The sequence below is a fragment of the Trichosurus vulpecula genome, chromosome 1 (assembly GCF_011100635.1).
Source record: "Trichosurus vulpecula isolate mTriVul1 chromosome 1, mTriVul1.pri, whole genome shotgun sequence".
In the NCBI taxonomy this organism is placed as follows: domain Eukaryota; kingdom Metazoa; phylum Chordata; class Mammalia; order Diprotodontia; family Phalangeridae; genus Trichosurus; species Trichosurus vulpecula.
In genome coordinates this window covers 35,532,735-35,553,778 of record NC_050573.1, presented here as the reverse complement: position 1 = coordinate 35,553,778, position 21,044 = coordinate 35,532,735, and the positions used below count along the sequence as shown (strand labels likewise).

General features: G+C 42.6%; 1 protein-coding gene across 1 annotated transcript in view; it reads right to left on the bottom strand.

Moving 5' to 3' along the window:
* Nucleotides 1-6,467: 6,467 nt before the first annotated feature.
* LOC118854139 (P2X purinoceptor 7-like) overlaps nucleotides 6,468-21,044 on the bottom strand; it is a 34,876-nt gene continuing 20,299 nt past the window's right edge. Inside the window, exons 8-13 of the mRNA XM_036764508.1 lie at nucleotides 17,572-17,735; nucleotides 14,104-14,194; nucleotides 12,843-12,908; nucleotides 12,609-12,758; nucleotides 7,666-7,767; nucleotides 6,468-7,025 (exon numbers count right to left, since the gene is read on the bottom strand). Of these exons, the coding sequence (XP_036620403.1) occupies nucleotides 6,468-7,025; nucleotides 7,666-7,767; nucleotides 12,609-12,758; nucleotides 12,843-12,908; nucleotides 14,104-14,194; nucleotides 17,572-17,735 (1,131 nt within the window). The remainder of the gene's footprint in view (nucleotides 7,026-7,665; nucleotides 7,768-12,608; nucleotides 12,759-12,842; nucleotides 12,909-14,103; nucleotides 14,195-17,571; nucleotides 17,736-21,044) is intronic.

Genomic DNA, 21,044 nt, shown 5'->3' with positions numbered 1-21,044 from the left:
GTCATTTACATAGTAGACTTTGAAAGGAATGATTCCTCTGGCTTTCTCTCTTCCTTCCTCTTTGTGTCTATATCCAACTGGAGACTATAAGTCTGTATTGATTGATAGCTCCTGCCTGGACTCTCTCTAACCAATGAATTCATGAACTACTGGATGGGACATCTCCTAGTGGCAAGTAGTTCAATTGCAATTTATGAAGGGGGCAGAGAAAGAAATCCCCTCTTCCCTCTCCTACTGTGCTGCTGTGGTATAGGCACAGGAGCCAAATTCAACACTCTTCTGATTCTGAACTTTCAATTGGTCCACTGACTCCAGTGTTGGCACACTAAGCTTTTTAAGGGTGTCCAAGGCCAATTTTTAGCTAATCAATCCCAAACTCCCTTTCTAATTCAGCTGAGGAATCTGGCCTCAGACACTTCCTACCTGTGTGACCCTAGGTAAGTCCCTTAACCCTATTTGCCTCAGTTTCCTCATTTGTAAAATGAGCTGGAATAGGAAATGGCAAAACACTCAGGTATCTCTGCCAAGAAAATCCCAGATGGGGTCAGACAGTCAGACATGCCTGAAATGACTGAAATATAACAACCCTCTACATGTGAATACTCAAGCTTTCCTCTTCTCTACTCTAAACTCCAGGACAGTTTTCTATCATTTTTTCTATGCTTTCTATTATACCAAGTTTTCCATCATTTCTGTTCTAGTGGACACAGTCTTTCCTGTTAGAGTTAGATCTGGTTCTTAGATGACCTCACACGAGTATGCCTTCCCGCCTCCCCCGCCCCCATTCTTTAACAGAACAACAGCCAAAACCTGAACTCAACAAACACCAAACAAAACCAGCTTTCCCATACTCTTAGAACAAGAGATGACAGTACATGGAATAGGGGTTCTCTATTATGAAGACAGAGCTTGCTTTTATGTTTAAGTACATCATAGATTCTACATGTAATTGTCAAAGCTGTCCTACTGGTCTGTGATTCCTGCTAGATTTCCTTCTATTCTCTTCTCTTTTTTTTGGTAGGGGGAACCTTTATATCCCCCTTCCATGTCTTACAATCCACATACCTTCTTAACATACAATGCTACCCTATGCTCCATTTTATTCATCCTGTTTCTTTTGGTTAAGTTATACCCAGACAGAACCATGGTCCAGTCATGACTCTCCCCACCCCCAAGTACCTCAGTGATATCTGTGAGATCACAGTTACCTCCTTGAGATCTCTAGCTCATCTGGATTAATCTTTGGTTATCTGTGCGTAGACATGGGAAGCCATAGGGTTTACAACCGGATCATTCCTTGGATTTTATATGCTATGAACTGCTAGGTATCTCAACTGCTCAAGTCTTCTTCCTTCACTGTAGTTAATACTTAGGAGGTAGGGCCTGGATCTGTGATTTCATTGGTAAAGATAATTCTTGGGTCAGGAATCTCCCTCCACCAGTTCAGGGTGCCATCTTCTCTGTAATTTATTATCCTAGAGAGTGGACTAGATGGTCAAATGACTTGCCCAGGGTCACACAGCCAGGATGTATCTATAAAAATACAGTCTTTTTCCTCCCCCGTCCGGTTTAGTCTTTAGGTAATCTAATCTTCTAAATCATATTTTCAAAACACCAGGCAGACTTATTCTTTTTTTTTTAAATTTATTTAATATATATAGTTTTCAGCATTGATTTTCACAAAAGTTTGAATTACAAAATTTTCCCCCGTTTCTACCCTTCCCCCACTCCAAGATGGCGTATATGTTCCCCTGTTCCCCAGTCAGCCCTCCCATCTGTCACCCCACTTCCCTGCCATCCCCCTTTCCCTTCTCCTCTTGTAGGGCAAGATAAATATCTATGCCCCATTGCCTGTGTATCATATTTCCTAGTTGCATGAAAAAACTTTTTTGTTGTTGTTGTTTTTGAACATCTGTTTTTTAAAACTTTGAGTTCCAAATTCTCTCCCCTCTTCCCTCCCCACCCACCCTCCCTAAGAAGGCAAGCAATTCAACATAGGCCACATGCGTATCATTATGTAAAACCCTTCCACAATACTCATGTTGTGAAAGATTAACTATATTTTGCTCCTTCCTAACCTATCCCCCTCTACTGAATTTTCTCCATTGACCCTGTCCCTTTTCGAAAATGTTTGTTTTTGATTACCTCCTCCCCCTATCTGCCCTGCCTTCTCTTGTCCCCCTCTTTTATCCTCTTCCCCCTACTTTCATGTGGGGTAAGATACCCAATTGAGTGTGTATGGTATTCCCTCCTCAGGTCAAATCCGATGAGAGCAAGATTTACTCATTCCCTCTCACCTGCCCCCTCTTCCCTTCCTACAGAACCACTTTCTCTTGCCACTTTTATGCAAGATAATTTACCCCATTCTATCTCTCCCTTTCTCCTTCTCTCAATATATTCCTCTCATCCCTTAAATTGATTTTTTTAGATATCATCCCTTCATATTCAACTCACCCTGTGCCCTTTGTGTGTGTGTGTGTGTGTGTGTGTATGTGTGTGTATATACCTACACACACACATATACACATACATAGACACACACATATGTATACACACACACACACACACACACATATATATGCATATTCCTTTCAGCTACTATGATACTGAGGTCTCATGAATCAGTCATATCATCTTTCCATGTAGGAATGTAAACAAAACAGTTCAACTTTAGTAAGTCCCTTGTGATTTCTCTTTCTTGTTTACCTTTCCATGCTTCTCTTGATTCTTGTGTTTGAAAGTCAAATTTTCTATTCAGCTCTGGTCTTTTCACTGAGAAAGCTTGAAAGTCCTCTATTTTATTGAAAATCCATATTTTGCCTTGGAGCATGATACTCAGTTTTGCTGGGTAGGTGATTCTTGGTTTTAATCCTAGCTCCATTGACCTCTGGAATATCATATTCCAAGCCCTTCGGTCCCTTAATATGGAAGCTGCCAGATCCTGTGTTATTCTGATTGTTTTTCCACAATATTCAAATTGTTTCTTTCTGGCTGCTTGCAGTATTTTCTCCTTGACCTGGGAGCTCTGGAATTTGGTGACAATATTCCTAGGAGTTTTCTTTTTGGGATATATTTGAGGAGGCAATCTGTGGATTCTTTCAATTTCTATTTTACCCTCTGGCTCTAGAATATCAGGGCAATTCTCCTTGATAATTTCTTGAAAGATGATATCTAGGCTCTTTTTTTGATCATGGCTTTCAGGTAGTCCAATAATTTTTTCAATTATCTCTCCTGGATCTATTTTCTAGGTCAGTGGTTTTTCCAATGAGATATTTCACATTGTCTTCCATTTTTTCATTCCTTTGGTTCTGTTTTATAGTATCTTGATTTCTCATAAAGTCACTAGCTTCCACTTGCTCCAATCTAATTTTTAAGGTAGTATTTTCTTCAGTGGTCTTTTGGACCTCTTTTTCCATTTGGCTAATTCTGCCTTTCAAGGCATTCTTCTCCTTATTGGCTTTTTGGAGCTCTTTTGACATTTGAGTTAGTCTATTTTTTAAAGTGTTGTTTTCTTCAATATTTTTTTCAGTATTTTTTTGGGTCTCCTTTAGCAAGTCATTGACTTGTTTTTCATGGTTTTCTTGCATCATTCTCATTTCTCTTCCCAATTTTTCCTCTACTTCTCTAACTTGCTTTTCCAACTCTTTTTTGAGCTCTTCCATGGCCTGAGACCAGTTCATGTTTTTCTTGGAGGCTTTTGGTGTAGGCTCTTGGACTTTGTTGACTTCTTCAGGCCGTATGTTTTGGTCTTCTTTGTCACCAGAGAAGGATTCCAAAGTCTGAGACTGAATCTGGGTGTGTTTTCGCTGCCTGGCCATGTTCCCAGCCAACTTACTTGACCGTTGAGTTTTTCGTTGGGGTATGACTGCTTGTAGAGCAAAGAGTACTTTGTTCCAAGCTTGAGGGGATGTGCCGTTGATTTCAGAGCTATTTCTATACAGCCAGCTCTGCCACGCCAGCACTCCTCCTTCCCCAAGAACCGCCAACCCGGACTGGACTTAGATCTTCAGCAGGCTCTTCACTCCTGCTCTGATCCACCACTTAATTCCTCCCACCAGGTGGGCCTGGGGCCGGAAGCAACTGCAGCTGAACTTCTGTAGCTGTCTTACCTCCGCTGCGGTGGCTGAACCGCAAACTCCTTCCACTCCCACAGCTTTTCCCACTAACCTTGTCCACTGTCTTTGGTGTTTGTAGGTTGAGAAGTCTGGTAACAGCCGCAGCTCACTGATTCAGGGCGCTAGGGCACACTCCGCCCAGCTCCTGGTCTGGTTGGTCTGTGCCGCTCACGTTGGGCTCTGTGCCACTCCCCTCCATTCCCAGCTCCCAGCTCCGTGGGCAAAAGACCTCACCCAGCAACCATCCAGGCTGTCCTGGGCTGGAGCCCTGCTTCCCTCTGTTGTTTTGTGGGTTCTGCAGTTCTAGAATTGGTTCAGAGCCATTTTTTATAGGTTTTTGGAGGGACTTGGCGGGGAGCTCACGCTAGTCCCTGCTTTCCAGCCGCCATCTTGGCTCCGCCCACCGAGGGACTTCTCTTGTTCCATTTGGCCCCAGAGAGCAGAAAGAAGAGCCAGTCCTATTATGGTATATTCAGAAATGGTTGAGTAGGATTAATGTGAGGAAAAACTTACTGACAATTATGACTATCCCTAAGCAAAAGGGGCTGTCTCAAGAGGTGGTGGGCTCACCTTCATTATGGTTCTTCAAAGAAAGGTTGGATGGTCATTTGTTAGGGAAGTTTTAGAAAGAATTCTCAGTTTGGATGGGACAAGATGTCCCCTGAGGCTTCTGCTAACTCTGTGATTTTATCTCTACATTTCTATAACACTTTTAACTTTGAATCATAGAATCATAATTTTTTTAGAGTTGGAAGCAACTTCAGAGGTCATCTCATTTTGCTGGCAAAGAAATTGAAGAGTAAAGAGGTCAAGTGGCTGAACAAAGGTCATATAAGTAGGATAATTGTCAGAGGCACCATTTGAATCAAGAACTCCCATTCCAGTTTTTTTTTAAAGAATTGTCATGCATATTGTCTTATTTTATCTCCATAATCTCCCTGTGACAGTGACTTAGTTTGGGAATTCATAGGACTTTTAGGGGCAGAAGAAGTGATTAGATGCTTCTATCCACTTTCCCTACTATTTAGTAGCAAATGCTTTCTAAATGAATAATTCCATGGTAAACCAGTGGCAATACCAAAGAAATAAAAGACAGCTTATGTACAAAACTATATAGAGATTTATTAAAGACCAATTTATAACCAGCAGGAGCTTCAATCAGGAATCAAAGATAGAAGACAACAAGCATTTCGATTTTCTTTCAGATGTATGTAGAAGAAAGAAGGATCTTGATTTGGGCCTGCAGGTTGTCTTACATTCATCATCTGTGACATGCAAGCTCCAGGATCTACAGGTCCATTATGAGATACAGCAGCCAAAGCCAGCTTCCAAGCTTTTGCACGATTTATAGAATAAGTCCTACCATGACATGCATTAATGATGTGCGAGTTTTCTCAGTTCTTAGGGATTCTAAAGGAATAAGTCGTGGAGAAATGAGGTGTGAACTGTTGCTACTGCTCCAAAATCAACATTTGAGGGATCTCTGAGTATCATAACTGATGGAGGGGAGTGAAGGAAGATGAAAGGCAGGAGGCATGGGGTGCAGGGCTCTGGCTAACCTCATGGTTGACCCTAGGGAAGTGGAGGCTTGCTTTCATGGCCTTGGTTTGGAGTCAGTGAGACTTTTCTTCTCTCTGCAATTTCAGGGCTGGAGGTAGTGAATAATGACAGTCAAAAGGATTAAAAGATGCCAGTATGTTTTTACATGGCCCAAATTCCTTAATGCTTCGCTTTCTCAGGCCAGTATCTAAACTGTCAAGTATGGTAGTTTTTTTTGATGCACCAAGAAGTCTAACATTCGTTCACAGCTTTTGTTTAGTACTTCATATATAGGAATGTCTTAATAAGATTGATAATAATAACAGCCAGCATTTAAATAGCATATTAAGGTTTACAAAAAGCTTTACAAATATTATCGCATCTTATTCTCACAACAATCCTGGGAGATAGGGAAGTGTTATTATTATCCCCACTTTACAGATAAGTAAACTGAGGCAGACAGAGGTTTAGTGACTCTCCCAGGCTCACACTGCTAGGAAAAATATACAAGGGCAGATTTAAACTTAGGTCTTTCTGACTTCAAGTCCAGAGCTCAATTCATTTCACCACTTATATACTACCAGTGTGCAAAGACAGACAAGGGGCTATATGGCTGCCAAGACTGATAAGCTAGACAGGTATACAGAAGCTAAGGGAAGCTGAGCTTAGGGCCAGATAAGTAGCTGCCAAACTGTCAGAGCAGGGACTAGAACCCAAGTCTCCTAACTCTTAATCTATTGTTGTGTATCTTGATACATACAGAGCGTCAAGGCAGGAAAGCATGTTTCCTCTTCCCGATCTTAATGTAGACCTTTAGACGGATGAATCTTTAGAAGAATAACGGCGAGGAGCTCTGATGCTCCAGTTATATCTGTTAGGACTCCTGAAGCCAGCATACTTTGCGTTCTTCTTGGGAAAGCGTTTCCGGATCTTCCACCGGCAACAGCTGGGCATGATAGCAAAGCCAGCCATATCCTCAGAGCCAAAGCGCCAGTCAATATAGCGCCTGTATGCACAGTGACGGAGCTGGTCGTTCAAGGAGACCGCCTCCACCTCCAGCAAAGGGTCTTGGTAGAGCAAGATGAAGCGCAGCGTGGACTTGGAGAGGACCAGCTCCTCAAAAATGGCTGAGGTGGTGATGCAGGGACCCTCTGTCCTGCGACAGCAGAGCTCCTCTGTGAACCTGCTGCTGTCTGAGAGTTGGGATGGACGGCAATGTCCACAGCGGCACCACTCAGGTCTCGAATGTGATGGACAACCTGGCTCTTCTTCAGGAAGCTGCATTTCTTCTGGAGATACAGGGCTGGGGCTGGTCTCAGGATGTGGTGATGGGGACAGCTTGTCCAAACCTATGAAATCCTTTTGGGGTCTCTGCAAATGACAAGGTTCCAGGCTCATTTAAATGACATATCCACATCCAACTACTTACAGGAACCTGTGGCCTCTATACCAGTTTGGATTCAGTCAAAGGGCTGCACCCGAGGACGTAGACGGCCACATGTGGCCTTGCCCAAAGGTTCTCCACCCCTGGCTAAGGAGGTGAGATTCTCCGCTTGTACTTACTTAAGAGGTAAGGGAGCTGAATTCCTCACCTGCCTCCTTACAGACGCAAATCAATTTCATTTGATTAGACAACCATTTATTAAATTCAAGGTACCATGCTAGGTGCTAGAGAAGAAAAATGACAGGCTCTCCCCACTTCTTTGCAGAGGTGGAGGACTGTAGTGCTGAACACTTCATATAATGTCAGACTTTTCCAATGTATTGTTCAGTTTTGCTCAATTGATTTCCCCCCCCCCCCTTTTTCCATGCTTATTTGTTGATGTGGGGATAGATTATCCCTGCACAATCAGACAGTACATTCTTTGTACTTGGGTCTCCAATGCCTAGCAGAGTGCCTGACATATAGTAGGCATTTAATAAACACCTGTTAGTTATTTGATTGATTCTCAGTTAAGAAGAAAAGGAAAAAAAAATCCTATGCACCACAAACCTAAGTGGTTTAACTTACTGGAACTTCTTCGCCCTCTACATCTTGCAAACTTTTCCTTAGTGAATCTTGATTTATCATCCTAATGTTCGGCTCATCCACAAAGGAAACATACTTTAATGTCTAGGATATAAAAGGTAAGAAAAAAATGATCTATTAATAATTACAAACACGACAGGGGGTGGAGCCAAGATGGTGGCTGGAAAGCAGGGACTAACGTGAGCTCCCCGCCAAGTCCCTCCAAAAACCTATAAAAAATGGCTCCGAACCAATTCTAGAACTGCGGAACCCACAGAATAGCAGAGGGAAGCAGGGCTCCAGCCCAGGACAGCCTGGATGGTTGCTGGGTGAGGTCTTTTGAGCATGGATCTGGGAGCGGAGCAGAGCGGAGCAGAGCCCAGCATGGGCCGTGTGGACCAACCAGACCAGAAGCCGGGTGGAGTGTGCCCTAGTGCCCTGAATCAGTGAGCTGTGGCAGTTGCCAGACTTCTCAACCCACAAACATCAAAGATAACAGAGAAGAACTGCAGAACCCACAGGATAGTGGAAGGGGGCAGGGCTCTAGCCCAGGACAGCCTGGATGGTCTCTGGGTAAGGTCTATCCTGCATGGAGCAGGGAGCGGAGCACAGCAGAGCCCAGCATGGGCCGTACGGACCAACCAGACCAGGAGACGGGCGGAGCGTGCCCTAGTGCCCTGAATCAGTGAGCTGCAGCATTTACCAGACTTCTCAACCCACAAACACCAAAGACAACAGAAAAGGTTAGTGGGAAAAGCTGCTGGAGACAGAGTGAAAAAAGGAGTTCGTAGTTCAGCCACCACCCTGGGGGCAATGGAGGTGGGGCAGCTACAGACTACAGCTGCAGTTGCTTCCGGCCCCAGGCCCACTTGGTGGGAGGAATTAAGTGGTGGATCAGAGTAGGAGTGAAGAGCCTGCTGAAGATCTAAGTCCAGTCCGGGTTGGCGGTTCTTGGGGAAGGAGGAGTGCTGGTGTGGCAGAGCTGGCACATCCCCCCAAGCTTGGAACATAGTTCTCTTCACTCTACAAGCAGTCATACCCTGCTGAAAAACTCAAGGGTCAAGTAAGTTGGTTGGGAACATGTCCAGGCAGCGAAAACGCACCCAGATTCAGTCTCAGACTTTGGAATCTTTCTTTGGTGACAAAGAAGACCAAAACATACAGCCAGAAGAAGTCAACAAAGTCAAAGAGCCTACAACAAAAGCCTCCAAGAAAAACATGAACTGGTCCCAGGCTATGGAAAAGTTCAAAAAAGATTTGGAAAAACAAGTTAGAGAAGTAGAGGAAAAATTGGGAAGAGAAATGAGAATGATGCAAGAAAACCATGAAAAACAAGTCAATGACTTGCTAAAGGAGACCCAAAAAAAAAATACTGAAAAATATACTGAAGAAAACAACACCTTAAAAATAGACTAACTCAAATGGCAAAAGAGCTCCAAAAAGCCAATGAGGAGAAGAATGCCTTGAAAGGCAGAATTAGCCAAATGGAAAAGGAGGTCCAAAAGACCACTGAAGAAAACACTACCTTAAAAATTAGATTGGAGCAAGTGGAAGCTAGTGACTTGATGAGAAATCAAGATATTATAAAACAGAACAAAAGGAATGAAATAATGGAAGACAATGTGAAATATCTCATTGGGAAAACTATTGACCTGGAAAATAGATCCGGAAGAGATAATTTAAAAATTATTGGACTACCTGAAAGCCATGATTAAAAAAAGAGCCTAGATATCATCTTTCAAGAAATTATCAAGGAAAAGTGCCCTGATATTCTAGAGCCACAGGGCAAAATAGAAATTGAAAGAATCCATCAATCGCCTCCTCAAATAGATCCCAAAAAGAAATCTCCTAGGAATGTTGTTGCCAAATTCCAGAGCTCCCAGATCAAGGAGAAAATACTGCAAGCAGCCAGAAAGAAACAATTTGAGTATTGTGGAAACACAATCAGAATAATACAAGATCTGGTTGCTTTTACATTAAGAGATTGAAGGACTTGGAATACGATATTCTGGAGTTCAATGGAGCTAGGATTAAAACCAAGAATCACCTACCCAGCAAAACTGAGTATCATGCTCCAAGGCAAAATATGGATTTTCAATAAAATAGAGGACTTTCAAGCTTTCTCAGTGAAAAGACCAGAGCTGAATAGAAAATTTGACTTTCAAACACAAGAATCAAGAGGAGAATGAAAAGGTAATCAAGAAAAAGAACAGGAAAAAGAAATTGCAAGGGACTTACTAAAATTGAACTGTTTTGTTTACATTCCTATGTGGAAAGATGATGTGTATGATACATGAGACCTCAGTATCATAGTAGCTGAAAGGAATATGCATATATATGTATGCATATTTATATATACATATATGTGTGTCTATGTATGTGTATATGTAGGTGTATGTGTATATGTATATAGACAGAGGGCACAGGGTGAGTTGAATATGAAGGGATGATATCTAAAAAAATAAAATCAAATTAAGGGATAAGAGAGGAATATATTGAGAGAGGGAGAAAGGGAGAGATAGAGTGGGGTAAATTATCTTGCATAAAAGTGGCAAGAAAAAGTGGTTTTCTAGGAAGGGAAGAGGGGGCAGGTGAGGGGGAATGAGTGAATCTTGCTCTCATCGGATTTGACCTGAGGAAGGAATACCATACACACTCAATTGGGTATCTTACCCCACAGGAAAGAAGGAGGAAGAAGATAAAAAAGGGGGGACGATAGAAGGGAGGGCAGACGGGGAGAGGAGGTAAAAACAAACACTTTCAAAAAGGGACAGGGTCAAGGGAGAAAATTCAATAAAGGGGGACAGGTTAGGAAGGAGCAAAACATAGTTAATCTTTCACAATATGAGTGTTGTGAAAGGATTTTACATAATGATACGCATGTGGCCTATGTTGAATTGCTTGCCTTCTTAGGGAGGGTAGCTGGGGAGGGAAGAGGGGAGAGAATTTAGAACTCAAAGTTTTAAAAACAGATGTTCAAAAACAACAACAACAAAAAAGTTTTTGCATGCAACTAGGAAATAAGATACACAGGCAAGAGGGCATAGAAATTTACCTTGCCCTACAAGAGAAGAAGGGAAAGGGGGATGGGAGGGGAGAGGGGTGACAGATGGGAGGCCTGACTGGGGAACGGGGCAACTAGAATATATGCCTTCTTGGAGTGGGCAGGAGGGTAGAAATGGTGAGAAAATTTGTAATTCAAACTCTTGTGAAAATCAATGCTGAAAACTAAATATATTAAATAAATTAAATATAAAATGAAAAAAATAAGAAACAAGCATCTAGGACAGGACTGTCCAACTTTAGGTTATCTTAGGGCCGCATTAAAATAAAATAATTATTTGAGGGCTGCACCCAGAATAAAAAATACAGTACACTAATAGAAAGTGGTGGAACGGGCATCATCAGTACAACAGGCGAAGGTGGGAAGTGCAAAAGCAAACACAAAACAACAAAGCGACAACACAACAGCATAAAGGTAGGTGCATACTAACTAGTCTGCATCGCACAGATAGAACGCATCCCACAGATCAATTGAAAATTCCATGAGATATGTTCCGTCTGTAATACTGCTTAAAAATACCAAAGAAAATTAATATCAATGAGATTATTTATTAGTGATGGAATTAAAAAATCTAATACACATTCCATGGAAATTATTATTTTATTTTTTCCCTTGTGAAAATTAAAACCCAGAGGCAGCCTGCATAAAATCGCACTGCAGCCTGCTGTATTGTGGACAGCCCTGGTCTAGGATGCTAGCTCAGTGGGGTTTTGGAACTGAACAGTTGAACAATTGTGAGCCTAATCTCCTATGGTCCCCAGGGGGTATCAAGGCCCAACCTGTTGGAGGAAACATTTATCTGTATATTCTGTATAACTTTGAAGTATATATTTTTTAGTCTTTAGTGTTTAAACAGAACCAGGGGGCTAGTCACTGGGTCCCCCAAAGGGAGGAACATAACTGGTGAAGGCTTAGGCCAGCCTTAGAGAACAGACTTCCCAGAATGCAGATCGAAGCATACTATTTGCTCTCTCTCTCTTTTTTTTTTGTTTCTTCTTTCTCGTGATTCTTCCCGTTGGTTCTAATTCTTCTTTACATCATAACTAACATGAAAATATGTTTAATATGAATGTATATGTAGAGTCTATATCAGATTGCATGCCGCCCTGAGAAGGGGGAGGGGGAGAAAACTTGGAACTCAAAATCTTATGGAAGTGAATGTTGAAAACTAAAAATAAATTAATTAATATTTTTAAAAAAGAGACTTCTGAACACCTTCAAGATACCTGAAAACCCTGGAGGGCAGGAGGATGAAACAGAATTGGGCTTCCGAGAGTAGGACTAAGAAAGGCAAACCAAATTACAGTGTATTTGTATCCCCAGCCCTTAGCCCAGTGCCTGGCACATAGTAGGTGCTTAATGAAGACTTGTTCTGGGATCTCATCACTATGTACAACATGAAGCCCAAAGAGGAAGGGCTGAATTCTTTGGCTACTGTTTTGCAGCTTCAATCCAACACAGTTGATTCCCTACCCTCAGAGCTCCCCTCTTGGCCAAATTGTGAAACTTGTTTTCCTTATCCTGCTTTCCATTTTTGTTTGAAGCTGCCTTGTGAACAATGGTATAGCCTAAGAGGACTGCTGGCCAAGGTCAGGAGAACAGTCTGTGAGTAAAGAAGAGTGAGGTTCAGTAGCACATAGGATGTCGAACCCAGGACTCTGGTGTCCTTTATGAGGTCAAATCCCCTTCTGAGGCTTACCAGCTTTGTAACCTTGGGCAAGTTACTAAACTTTCCTGGCCCTCAGTTTTCCGAGGGGCTGGACGAGATGACCTTTGAGGTCACTTCTAGGTCCCCATCTATGAGCCTCTGGTACCAACTGGCTTTTTTTTTTAAATCACATCAGTGTTCTGGCATTAAGTTGAGGAAGACAGCAACCCTTACCGACACAGGCTGGCCAATGGTTTCACATTTCCTTTCGTAGTAGTATTCATTGACAGAGCAGGGCTCACAGACCTTACAGCAGGGATAAAACCAAGATCGACAGCAGTTCTTTGTATACATCTGAATAAGAAAATCGATCAACACCGTGGCCTAAGGGAAAAAAAGGAAAAGAAAAGGTTAGAACTCTTCTTGAACCAAAAAGGTTTCAGAAATGTAGAAAATAAACTTTCTTACCAAACCAAAGTAGGAGATAGTGGACCCCATGTACACAATCAGCTGGATAATGTCAAATTTTCCTCCCTTAAATAAAATGGAAAAGGTTATTTTAAATTCAGGATGGTAGCACCTGGGCCCAAACATCCCAACTTCTCTCACTGGATTGTCACGGGGAACACCCATTGAATGACAGAAATTGACAGAGCCATTAAAGGGCTCATGGGAGATGTCACAATGAGGCTAGGTTGACAGACAGGCTGAGAGGGACTAAAAGATTTCCAGGGCTCTGATTTGCATATACCTTGTTCCCATGATCTAGTTTGAATGTATTTGGGCCTGGTAGAAGCTCTGATTTTAGAAGCTCCTTCTGGAGCCAGCCGATCGAAGGAAAGGCTAGCGCTTAATCATGTTTCCTCCAGAAAGTGAAACTTTTGAACCAGCTACCTCCCCACAGATTTGCAAGGTTGTCTTGGCTGGTATCAGCAGGCATAGCATTCTGTTGCCTATGTGCAGATATATTGGGTTCTTGCTTTGGGCATCAGGCATGAGCCTCAGTTAAAAAACTAATTCTGGATGAGGGAATTCTCTTTACTCATTCTGAGAGAACTTCATCTTCGACTCCTAGGTTTACGGAGTAGTCCGAGGACATTAGCCAGGATGTGCCAGTACTAAGACTTGAAACAAGGTCTTGTATGAGCAGTGTTAACATCATCATTATTATTATTCAATAATTATAATATGCTAGCAAGCTTAACAACCACCAGCAGAATTTTCATAAATTCAGACGTTAATTGGGCATGGTAGCCCAGGAATTCTGTGCTTCCAAAGGGCCAAAGCTGATGGAGCGTCCGCTCTAAGTCTGAAGCTAATGTGGTGAGTCACCAGGTGACTTAAGGAGGAGGTGAACCAGCCTGCCTAGCTAAGGAAAATGCAGCAGGTTAAGCTTCCCTGCCCAAAAGTAGTGGAATCAGGCCTGAAAGCACCTGCTGCGCTTCCATCCTAGGACAGATAAGGTGAACCAATCTCAAACAAACAAACAAATGAATAAATGAACAGACAAATAAAGAGATGAATAAACAAACAAATGCATAATCCAAATGTTAGCGTTTTCTTGTAGTCTTTCTTGTAATTATTAATTATAAAGTATTAGGTTGTTTCTTTCCCAGTTTAACTGCATGAGAGCTAACTTGCGATTACTGAGCCAGAAATACCTCTGAGTAGTTCTGTGCATGAGCAGAGAGTATAAGGGGGTGACGGTGGGGGAGCAGGAGATACTTACTGTCCCGAAAACCAGAATGTCAAATTGGATCCCAAAAACTTTGATGAGAGTTCGTTTTTCTCTACCCCCTTCCATATAGTATTTGGCATATCTATGAGAGGTAATGAATTCACAGTTAGAGGCCTCTGGTGATGCAAATATCCTTCTTTGTGTTGTGATAAGACTAGGACCTTGAATCTCAATGGATTTGGGTGATGGGGTCACGCCCAGGTTGGCAAAGGAACTAGACCTCATGGGCGTAGTATAGAAAACTGGATCTGAGATTTGGAGCTGGAAGAGACCTTAAGGTGCCCTTCATTTTACAGATGAGAAAACGGAAGCACTAAGCGGTTAAGTGACTTGCCCAAGGTCACATAGCTAGTAAGTGTCTAAGGCAGGATTCAAACCCATGCCTTCTCCCTTCATCCTTATGGGACCCCTTCATTGGTGAGTTCCTCCCAGAACCTCCATTTTGAGGAAGCCACACTTCTTTCTCCAGACTGCTCACTATGTCCCTCCCTCCCCCATGTGGATACCTCCCCCCATCTCCCTTTTATATGTTGTCTTAACCCATTAGAGTATAAAGTCCTTAAGAGGAAAATTGTCTCTTCCTTCACTCAGTTTATCCCCAGTAATCAGCACGGTGTTTGGCATATACTATGTGCTTAATAAATGCTTATTGACCTGGCTTCCTGACTCTAAGCCCATTGGTCTGGCCACTACTCCACACTGCTAAAATAGAGCATAAGTTCGTGCTTCCACGCGCTCGGGGCCAGTCTCTAGGGTCCCATGAGTCCTTGTAAGGATGAACAATGTTGAGTTGGGATCGGACCCTGCACCGACCTTAGTAAGCCAATCACCAAAGTGTTTAATCGAATTGCGGCCAGTCCTTCTGTTCTCAAATATCCAAGTTGTTTTGCGCTCCCAGGGAAGCCAAGCCCTCGAGAGGGAACGAGATCTAGCGCCTGCTGGTCCGTTCTCTAGCGTGGCTTTGTTCCTCAGGCCCGACTCCAATCCAAACCCGGGCACTGTTCTCAGGGCTTCCACCCCCACGCCCTGCCTCTACTAATCCGAGATCAGCCCCGCTCATCGACTACCCAGCAAGGAGCTGCTTTCTAATTTGGCGTTGACACGCACAAGTCGCTAGCTCTAGGAGGTCATTAAAACCTTCAGAGAACAGGGACACTTAACAATCAAACCCAGCCCTCCTATTACTCTTTGGGAAATAATAGCCTTGCGTGCTAGGCTATCATTAAAGGCTTAGAATAGGAAGGGAGCTCGTCCTTGCCTACCAACCATAGGAGGCTGAGGAGGATACCAACCACATGGAGCGGGGCACACAGGAACAGAAGAAGTCAGCCGGCCCACGGGCATTTATTAAGTGCTTACTGCATGTCAGGCTCTACCGGGTGTCCTAATGACCCTCCTCCGCTGTCTTTGCCAAAAATGGGCAGTTCTAGTCTTTTGACATGGATGATTAATAACGCGTGAGTCATCTGTCACGGAAGGTCAGCTCTACTCGCCCCATCCCCAACCTTGGTCCCCTTTGGGCGGTTTTTTCTTTTAGAACTGGTGCTTGACTCGAAGCCGGTAGGGATCTGGGTTCAAATCATACCTATTAGCCAGCTGCTCTGAACCTCAGTTTCCTCATCTGTGTACCGGGATATAACAACAGAACCCACCTCACAGGGCTGTTGGTGACGATCAGACGAGATCAAGGCAGGAAAGCTCACATTTCTCTATCACTTTGAGGTCTCCAAATAGCTTTACAATTATTGCCTCATTTGATTCTTACAACAATTCTGGGGAGTAGGCACCATCGTTATCCCCATTTTACAGAGCGGGAAACTGAGGAAGACAGGTGAAGAGACTTTCTCGGTGTCATATAGCCAGTAGGCGTCTGAGGCTGGATTTGAACTCGGGTCTTTCTGACTCCGAGTTCAGCCTTCTAGCCGCTGGGCCAGTTCTTCTATTTCCCAGAATTCTAGCATAGCTATTTAACAAACACTTGTTAAATTGAGGTGAGATATAAATGTTATCGTTTTATTATAAATATTAGATGTTATTATTTTAAATAGATGGGGAGAAGATGATTAAGAATGTGCCCTCTGCTATGGGAAAGCCTGGGTATTCTGATATATGCTGGGTCCCCCAAAGGTTCGAAGCTATGGAAGGTCCAAACTTCCATTTTGGGAAGAAATCAATTTAGCGTGCAGTCCGTAAATGAGCCACTTGATAATGACAAGAAAATGTTCACATTTGAATGATCATTTAATTATCTGTTGGGTTATTTAAGTTATTAAACTTAAAACTGTGCTAAGACTTTTGGGACACCGTGTGTGTGTGCGCGCGCGCACATCATACTTGTTTGGTTCTTTCAGTTGTGTCTGACTCTTTGTGACCCCATTTGGGGTTTTCTTGGCAAAGAGGCAGGAGTGGTTTGCCATTTCCTTCTCCAGCTCATTTTACAGATGAGGAAACTGAGACCAACAGGGTTAAGTGACTTGCTGAGGGTCACACAGCTAGTAAGTGTCTGAGGCTGGATTTGAACTCAGAAAGATGAGCCTTCCTGACTCCAGGCCTGGCCAGCAGCTATGTGTATATGTATATATATATATATATTTTTTTCTTAACCCTAAAATAATATGATTATATGTATTACGGTATTAAACGCATCACAGTGTGAGAAAACTCACTACAACTCATTCTAACACTGTAATGAATGTTGTAATGTGTGTGAGGTTGCTGGACCAGTGTTTTTCAAACCTGCCTCCTCACTGTTTGAACAATTCTCTCCTGGTCCATGCTTTTTGGCAAACTAGAAGACTCCAAGGAAAAGGAAAGAGAGAGAGAAGGAGCTAGGGACACCTAGAGAGCAGAAGTTCTAAAAATGATGAAGAATTCCAACTACACTCATGGTTGGGGGTGAACTGAGGGACCATCCAAGGTTGACTGGGTTTTTCCAAAGTGCTTTAGAGCTGAGCATATTTCCCAGAAAGTGGCCAAGCCATCAGTTCACCCTCCATGTGGTATGCTGCAGCTAGGGGAGACCAGGGGGACTGCTGGGTACCCCCATCATACATGTTCCACGCCTCCTAGACCAGCAGCTATGTATTTTACTGATATATTTCAATCCCACCACCACTCCCTATTCTCAATGGATCAGGTTGGTTTGGAAAAAAGTTAGATAAATACAAGACCTTCGAATTGAGTCAATTCCTGCCTTAGAGGGCAAACCTTTCTTTTTCCTTTTTTTTTTTTTTTTTTTTTTTTTTTTTTGCAGGGGGAAAGGCAGGGCAATTGGGATTAAGTTACTTGCCCAAGGTCACACGGCTGGTAAGTGGAGAAGTGTCTGAGGCCAGATTTGAACTCAGGTCCTCCTGACTCCTGGGCCAGTGCTCTACTCACTGGGCTACCTAGCTGCCCCGGAGGCAAATCTCTTAAATGTTACTTGGAAGGCTAAGCTGGCTTCTGGCCGGTTTTATGTACCTGAAAGATCTTGATAAAACTGAAGCTAACCATCCATTCTCTGGATGCGAAGACTTGTTGGTCTTCTTGTCATCCAGGCGACGGAAACTATATTTGGGGCTGCAGGAATGGGACCAGGCATCTAGGTTACAATCCCAGTAGATCTCAATGCCCACAATTCCACCCTGGAAAAGGGAAACAGAAATATCCATGAAGGATTGCACCACAATGAAGGTGAGTTCTCTCCTTCAGCCAAACCCATCTACGAGGTCTCAGCATCACCACTCCCATGTTTCTACACCTTTACTCAGGCTATTGTCTTTACCTGGGAGGCCTTCTTCCCAGGCAATCAACAAACAATTGTTAAACACCTACTATGTTCCTGGCTCTGGGTTTGGGGCAAGAAATACTAACACAAAGAATGAAACAAGCCCTGCCCTGAAGGAGCTTACATTCCATTGGGGAAGTTAACAAGCAACACACACACCATAATACAGAATAAATATATACAGAACAATTGCAAAATCAGCACAAGGGGGATAGGGAGAGAGGACACTAGCAGCTGGAGGGGAAAAGGAAAGTGTTGACATAGAAGGTGGTTCTTGAAGGAAGAAGGAATCTATCAGTAATTAATAAGCATTTATTAAGCACCTGCTATTAAGCAGACCCCATGCTAAGTGTTGGGAATATAAAGAAAAAGCAAAAATAGTCCTGCCTTCTAGGAGCTTATATCTTAATGAGTTTGCATAAATAGGTACATACTAGCAAGTTAAATAATGGCCTAATAGCTGACATTTATATAACACTTTAAGGTTTGGAAAGTGATATACATACATATATGTGTGTGTGTGTGTATGTGTGTGTGTATATATATATATATATATATGTATGGAGAGAGAGACAGAGAGAGAGAATCATTTGATCCGAAGTAGATGGAGAGTTATCTTAGAAGGGAAGGCAAGGAGGTAGAGATGAGGAATGAGTGCATCCCAGGCATGGAGGACAGCCAGTGCAAAGGTGTGGCAGTGGGTGATGGGGTGTTGTGTGTGAAGAACAGAGAGAAGACCAGTTTGGCTGGGTCTTAGAGTGCAAAAGGGGGAATGATGTTCTATGAGACTGAAAAGATAAGATTGGGCCTGATTGTGAAGGGCTTTGGAAACCAAACAGAGGAGTTTGTTTTTTCCTAACAGCCTGAATCCTATCCATCTTTCTTGATTCAATTGAAATCCCTCTTCTTCCATGAAACATTCTTTAACAACCTTGACAAAAATCCTTTCCCTTTTCTGAGGACTTCTCTAACACTTGTTGTTCACTCTGTTCATTTAGTATTATCATATACTGCCTAATATTACTAGTTAAGTATACACGAATGAATGAATAAAAATAATTTTAATAATAATAATCTAAAATATATTTTAGATATTTATATAATATAAATGTTTATAGATAAATAATGAATAAAAATATAAAAATATTCATAATAATGAATAAAAAATTGCCAAAACTGTGCTAAGCTCTATTTGTATATTTGTATTTGTATATACAAAAATGAGATGCACTCTGCACTTAAGGAGCTTACATTCTAATGGGGAGACATGAAGAGGTGGTGGCCAGGAAGGAGTGTTATTGTCTGGGAATGCACAAAGATGGTAAGTAGGACCATAGAGCTAGAAGCAATGGAAAGGGGGTGGGATTTGACTATAGTTCTGGAGCAAGAGATGGAAGGGGAGAAAGGTAAAGGATAGTGGGTATGAATGGGGGTAGCAAGGCAGAAAATGGTCAGAGTAAAAATGAGGATGTGTTGACTCAGTGTGGAGCCAATTGGCTTAGCTCTTCTTAGTCATTGTAGTTTGGTGGGATACGTGTCATAGCAGAAGCAGCAAAGTATTGGTTGGATTATGCTTCTGAGGTTGGAAAGTGGAAGCAGGGAGCATTGAAGGCCAGTGCTGGCAAGAAGATATATGCGTATCCTGCTTCCTCAATTAAACTGTAACCTTCTTGAGGGGAGAGAATTTCTCATCGACCTTTGAACTCATCCCTCACCATGTTCTCCAGCAGACTGCTCCCACCAACTCTTAACTCTCTCTCCCTCTCCCTCTCCTTCTCTCTCTCCCTCCCTCCCTCCCTCCACATCACCCTCCTTCCCCCCACCTCTCCCCCTCTCTCTCCCCTCTTCCTCCTTCCTTCCCTCTCTGCTTTTCTCTGTCTCTCCTTTCTCTCATATTGAATCTCTCCTTATCTGCTGGGTCCTTTTCTAGTGTCTACAAATACACTCACGCCTCTCCCATCTTTAAAAATCCCACACTAGATACCACCATGCCCATCAGCCATCATCCTGTATCTCACTTCTCTTTCCCAGCAAAATTCCTTGAAAAAGCCATCTCCACTCCTTTCTTGTCACTCTATTCTAAGTCATCTGCAGTCTGGCTTCTGATCTCCTCCCTCAACTGAAACTGCTCTCTCTGATCAATGATCTTTTAATATCTCTCAGTGATCCCTTAATTGCCAAATTCAATGGTTTTTTCTCAGTCCTCATCCTTTTGACCTCCATGAAGCATCCAACACTGGTGACCCCTTTCTTCTTTTAGACCCTCTCTCTTTGTGTTTTTGTGATACTACTTTCTATTGGCTCCTCTCCTACCTGTCTGATCATTCCTTTTCTTTTTTTTTCTTTTTAATTTTTTTTAATACTTTTTTGATCATTCCTTTTCAGTTTTATTTGCTGGTCTTCATCCAGGTCACACCTTCTACAAACTCTGGACATCCCCCAAAGCTCTATGCTAGCCTCTCTTCTCTTTTTTATCCATACTGTCTTCTTTGGTGACCTTATTAGGTGTGAGGAATTCAGTTGTCATCTCTGTAGATGATTCTCATATCTCTTTATCCAGCCCTACTTTATCTCCTCCATTAGAAGGTAAGCTCTTTGAGGGTAGGGAACATTTTTGTTTTGCTTTTTATCCCCCAGCATTTTGCAGAGTGCCTGTCACATACTGAATGCTTAATAAATTCTCACTGATTGATGATTTGCTGACCTTTTCATTTGAAAGCTGAAGAAAAGGGTGGAATCAGCTTTCACCATCAATAGAGGAAGGACCCAGCAAAGCAAAGTCCAAAGCAGCCAGCACAGAATTTCAGGGTCCTCATTGGACATATAATCTGAGTCACAGCTGAACAAAGATCCCTTCCACAATATATCCAACAAATGGTTGTCTAGACTTAATTCGAAGACCTCTGCAGGGAAGGGGCCTTGTCATTTGGAAGAGAACCACATGGAAGCATTATAAAACTCATCTGTTCAGCATTAGTGGGCAACATTCCTATATAGAGCCATCCTAAAAATGGAGGGAGGTACTAGCCCTCTACTGGAGAATAAATAGACTGGGAACACTACATCCCATTTTTTGAACACCCTAGTGTGTGCATTAGTAGGACAAGGTGGAGTTCAGTCTTTTTTTTCTTCAGAATTCAGTCTTAAGAGAAAAAGAATGGGGGGC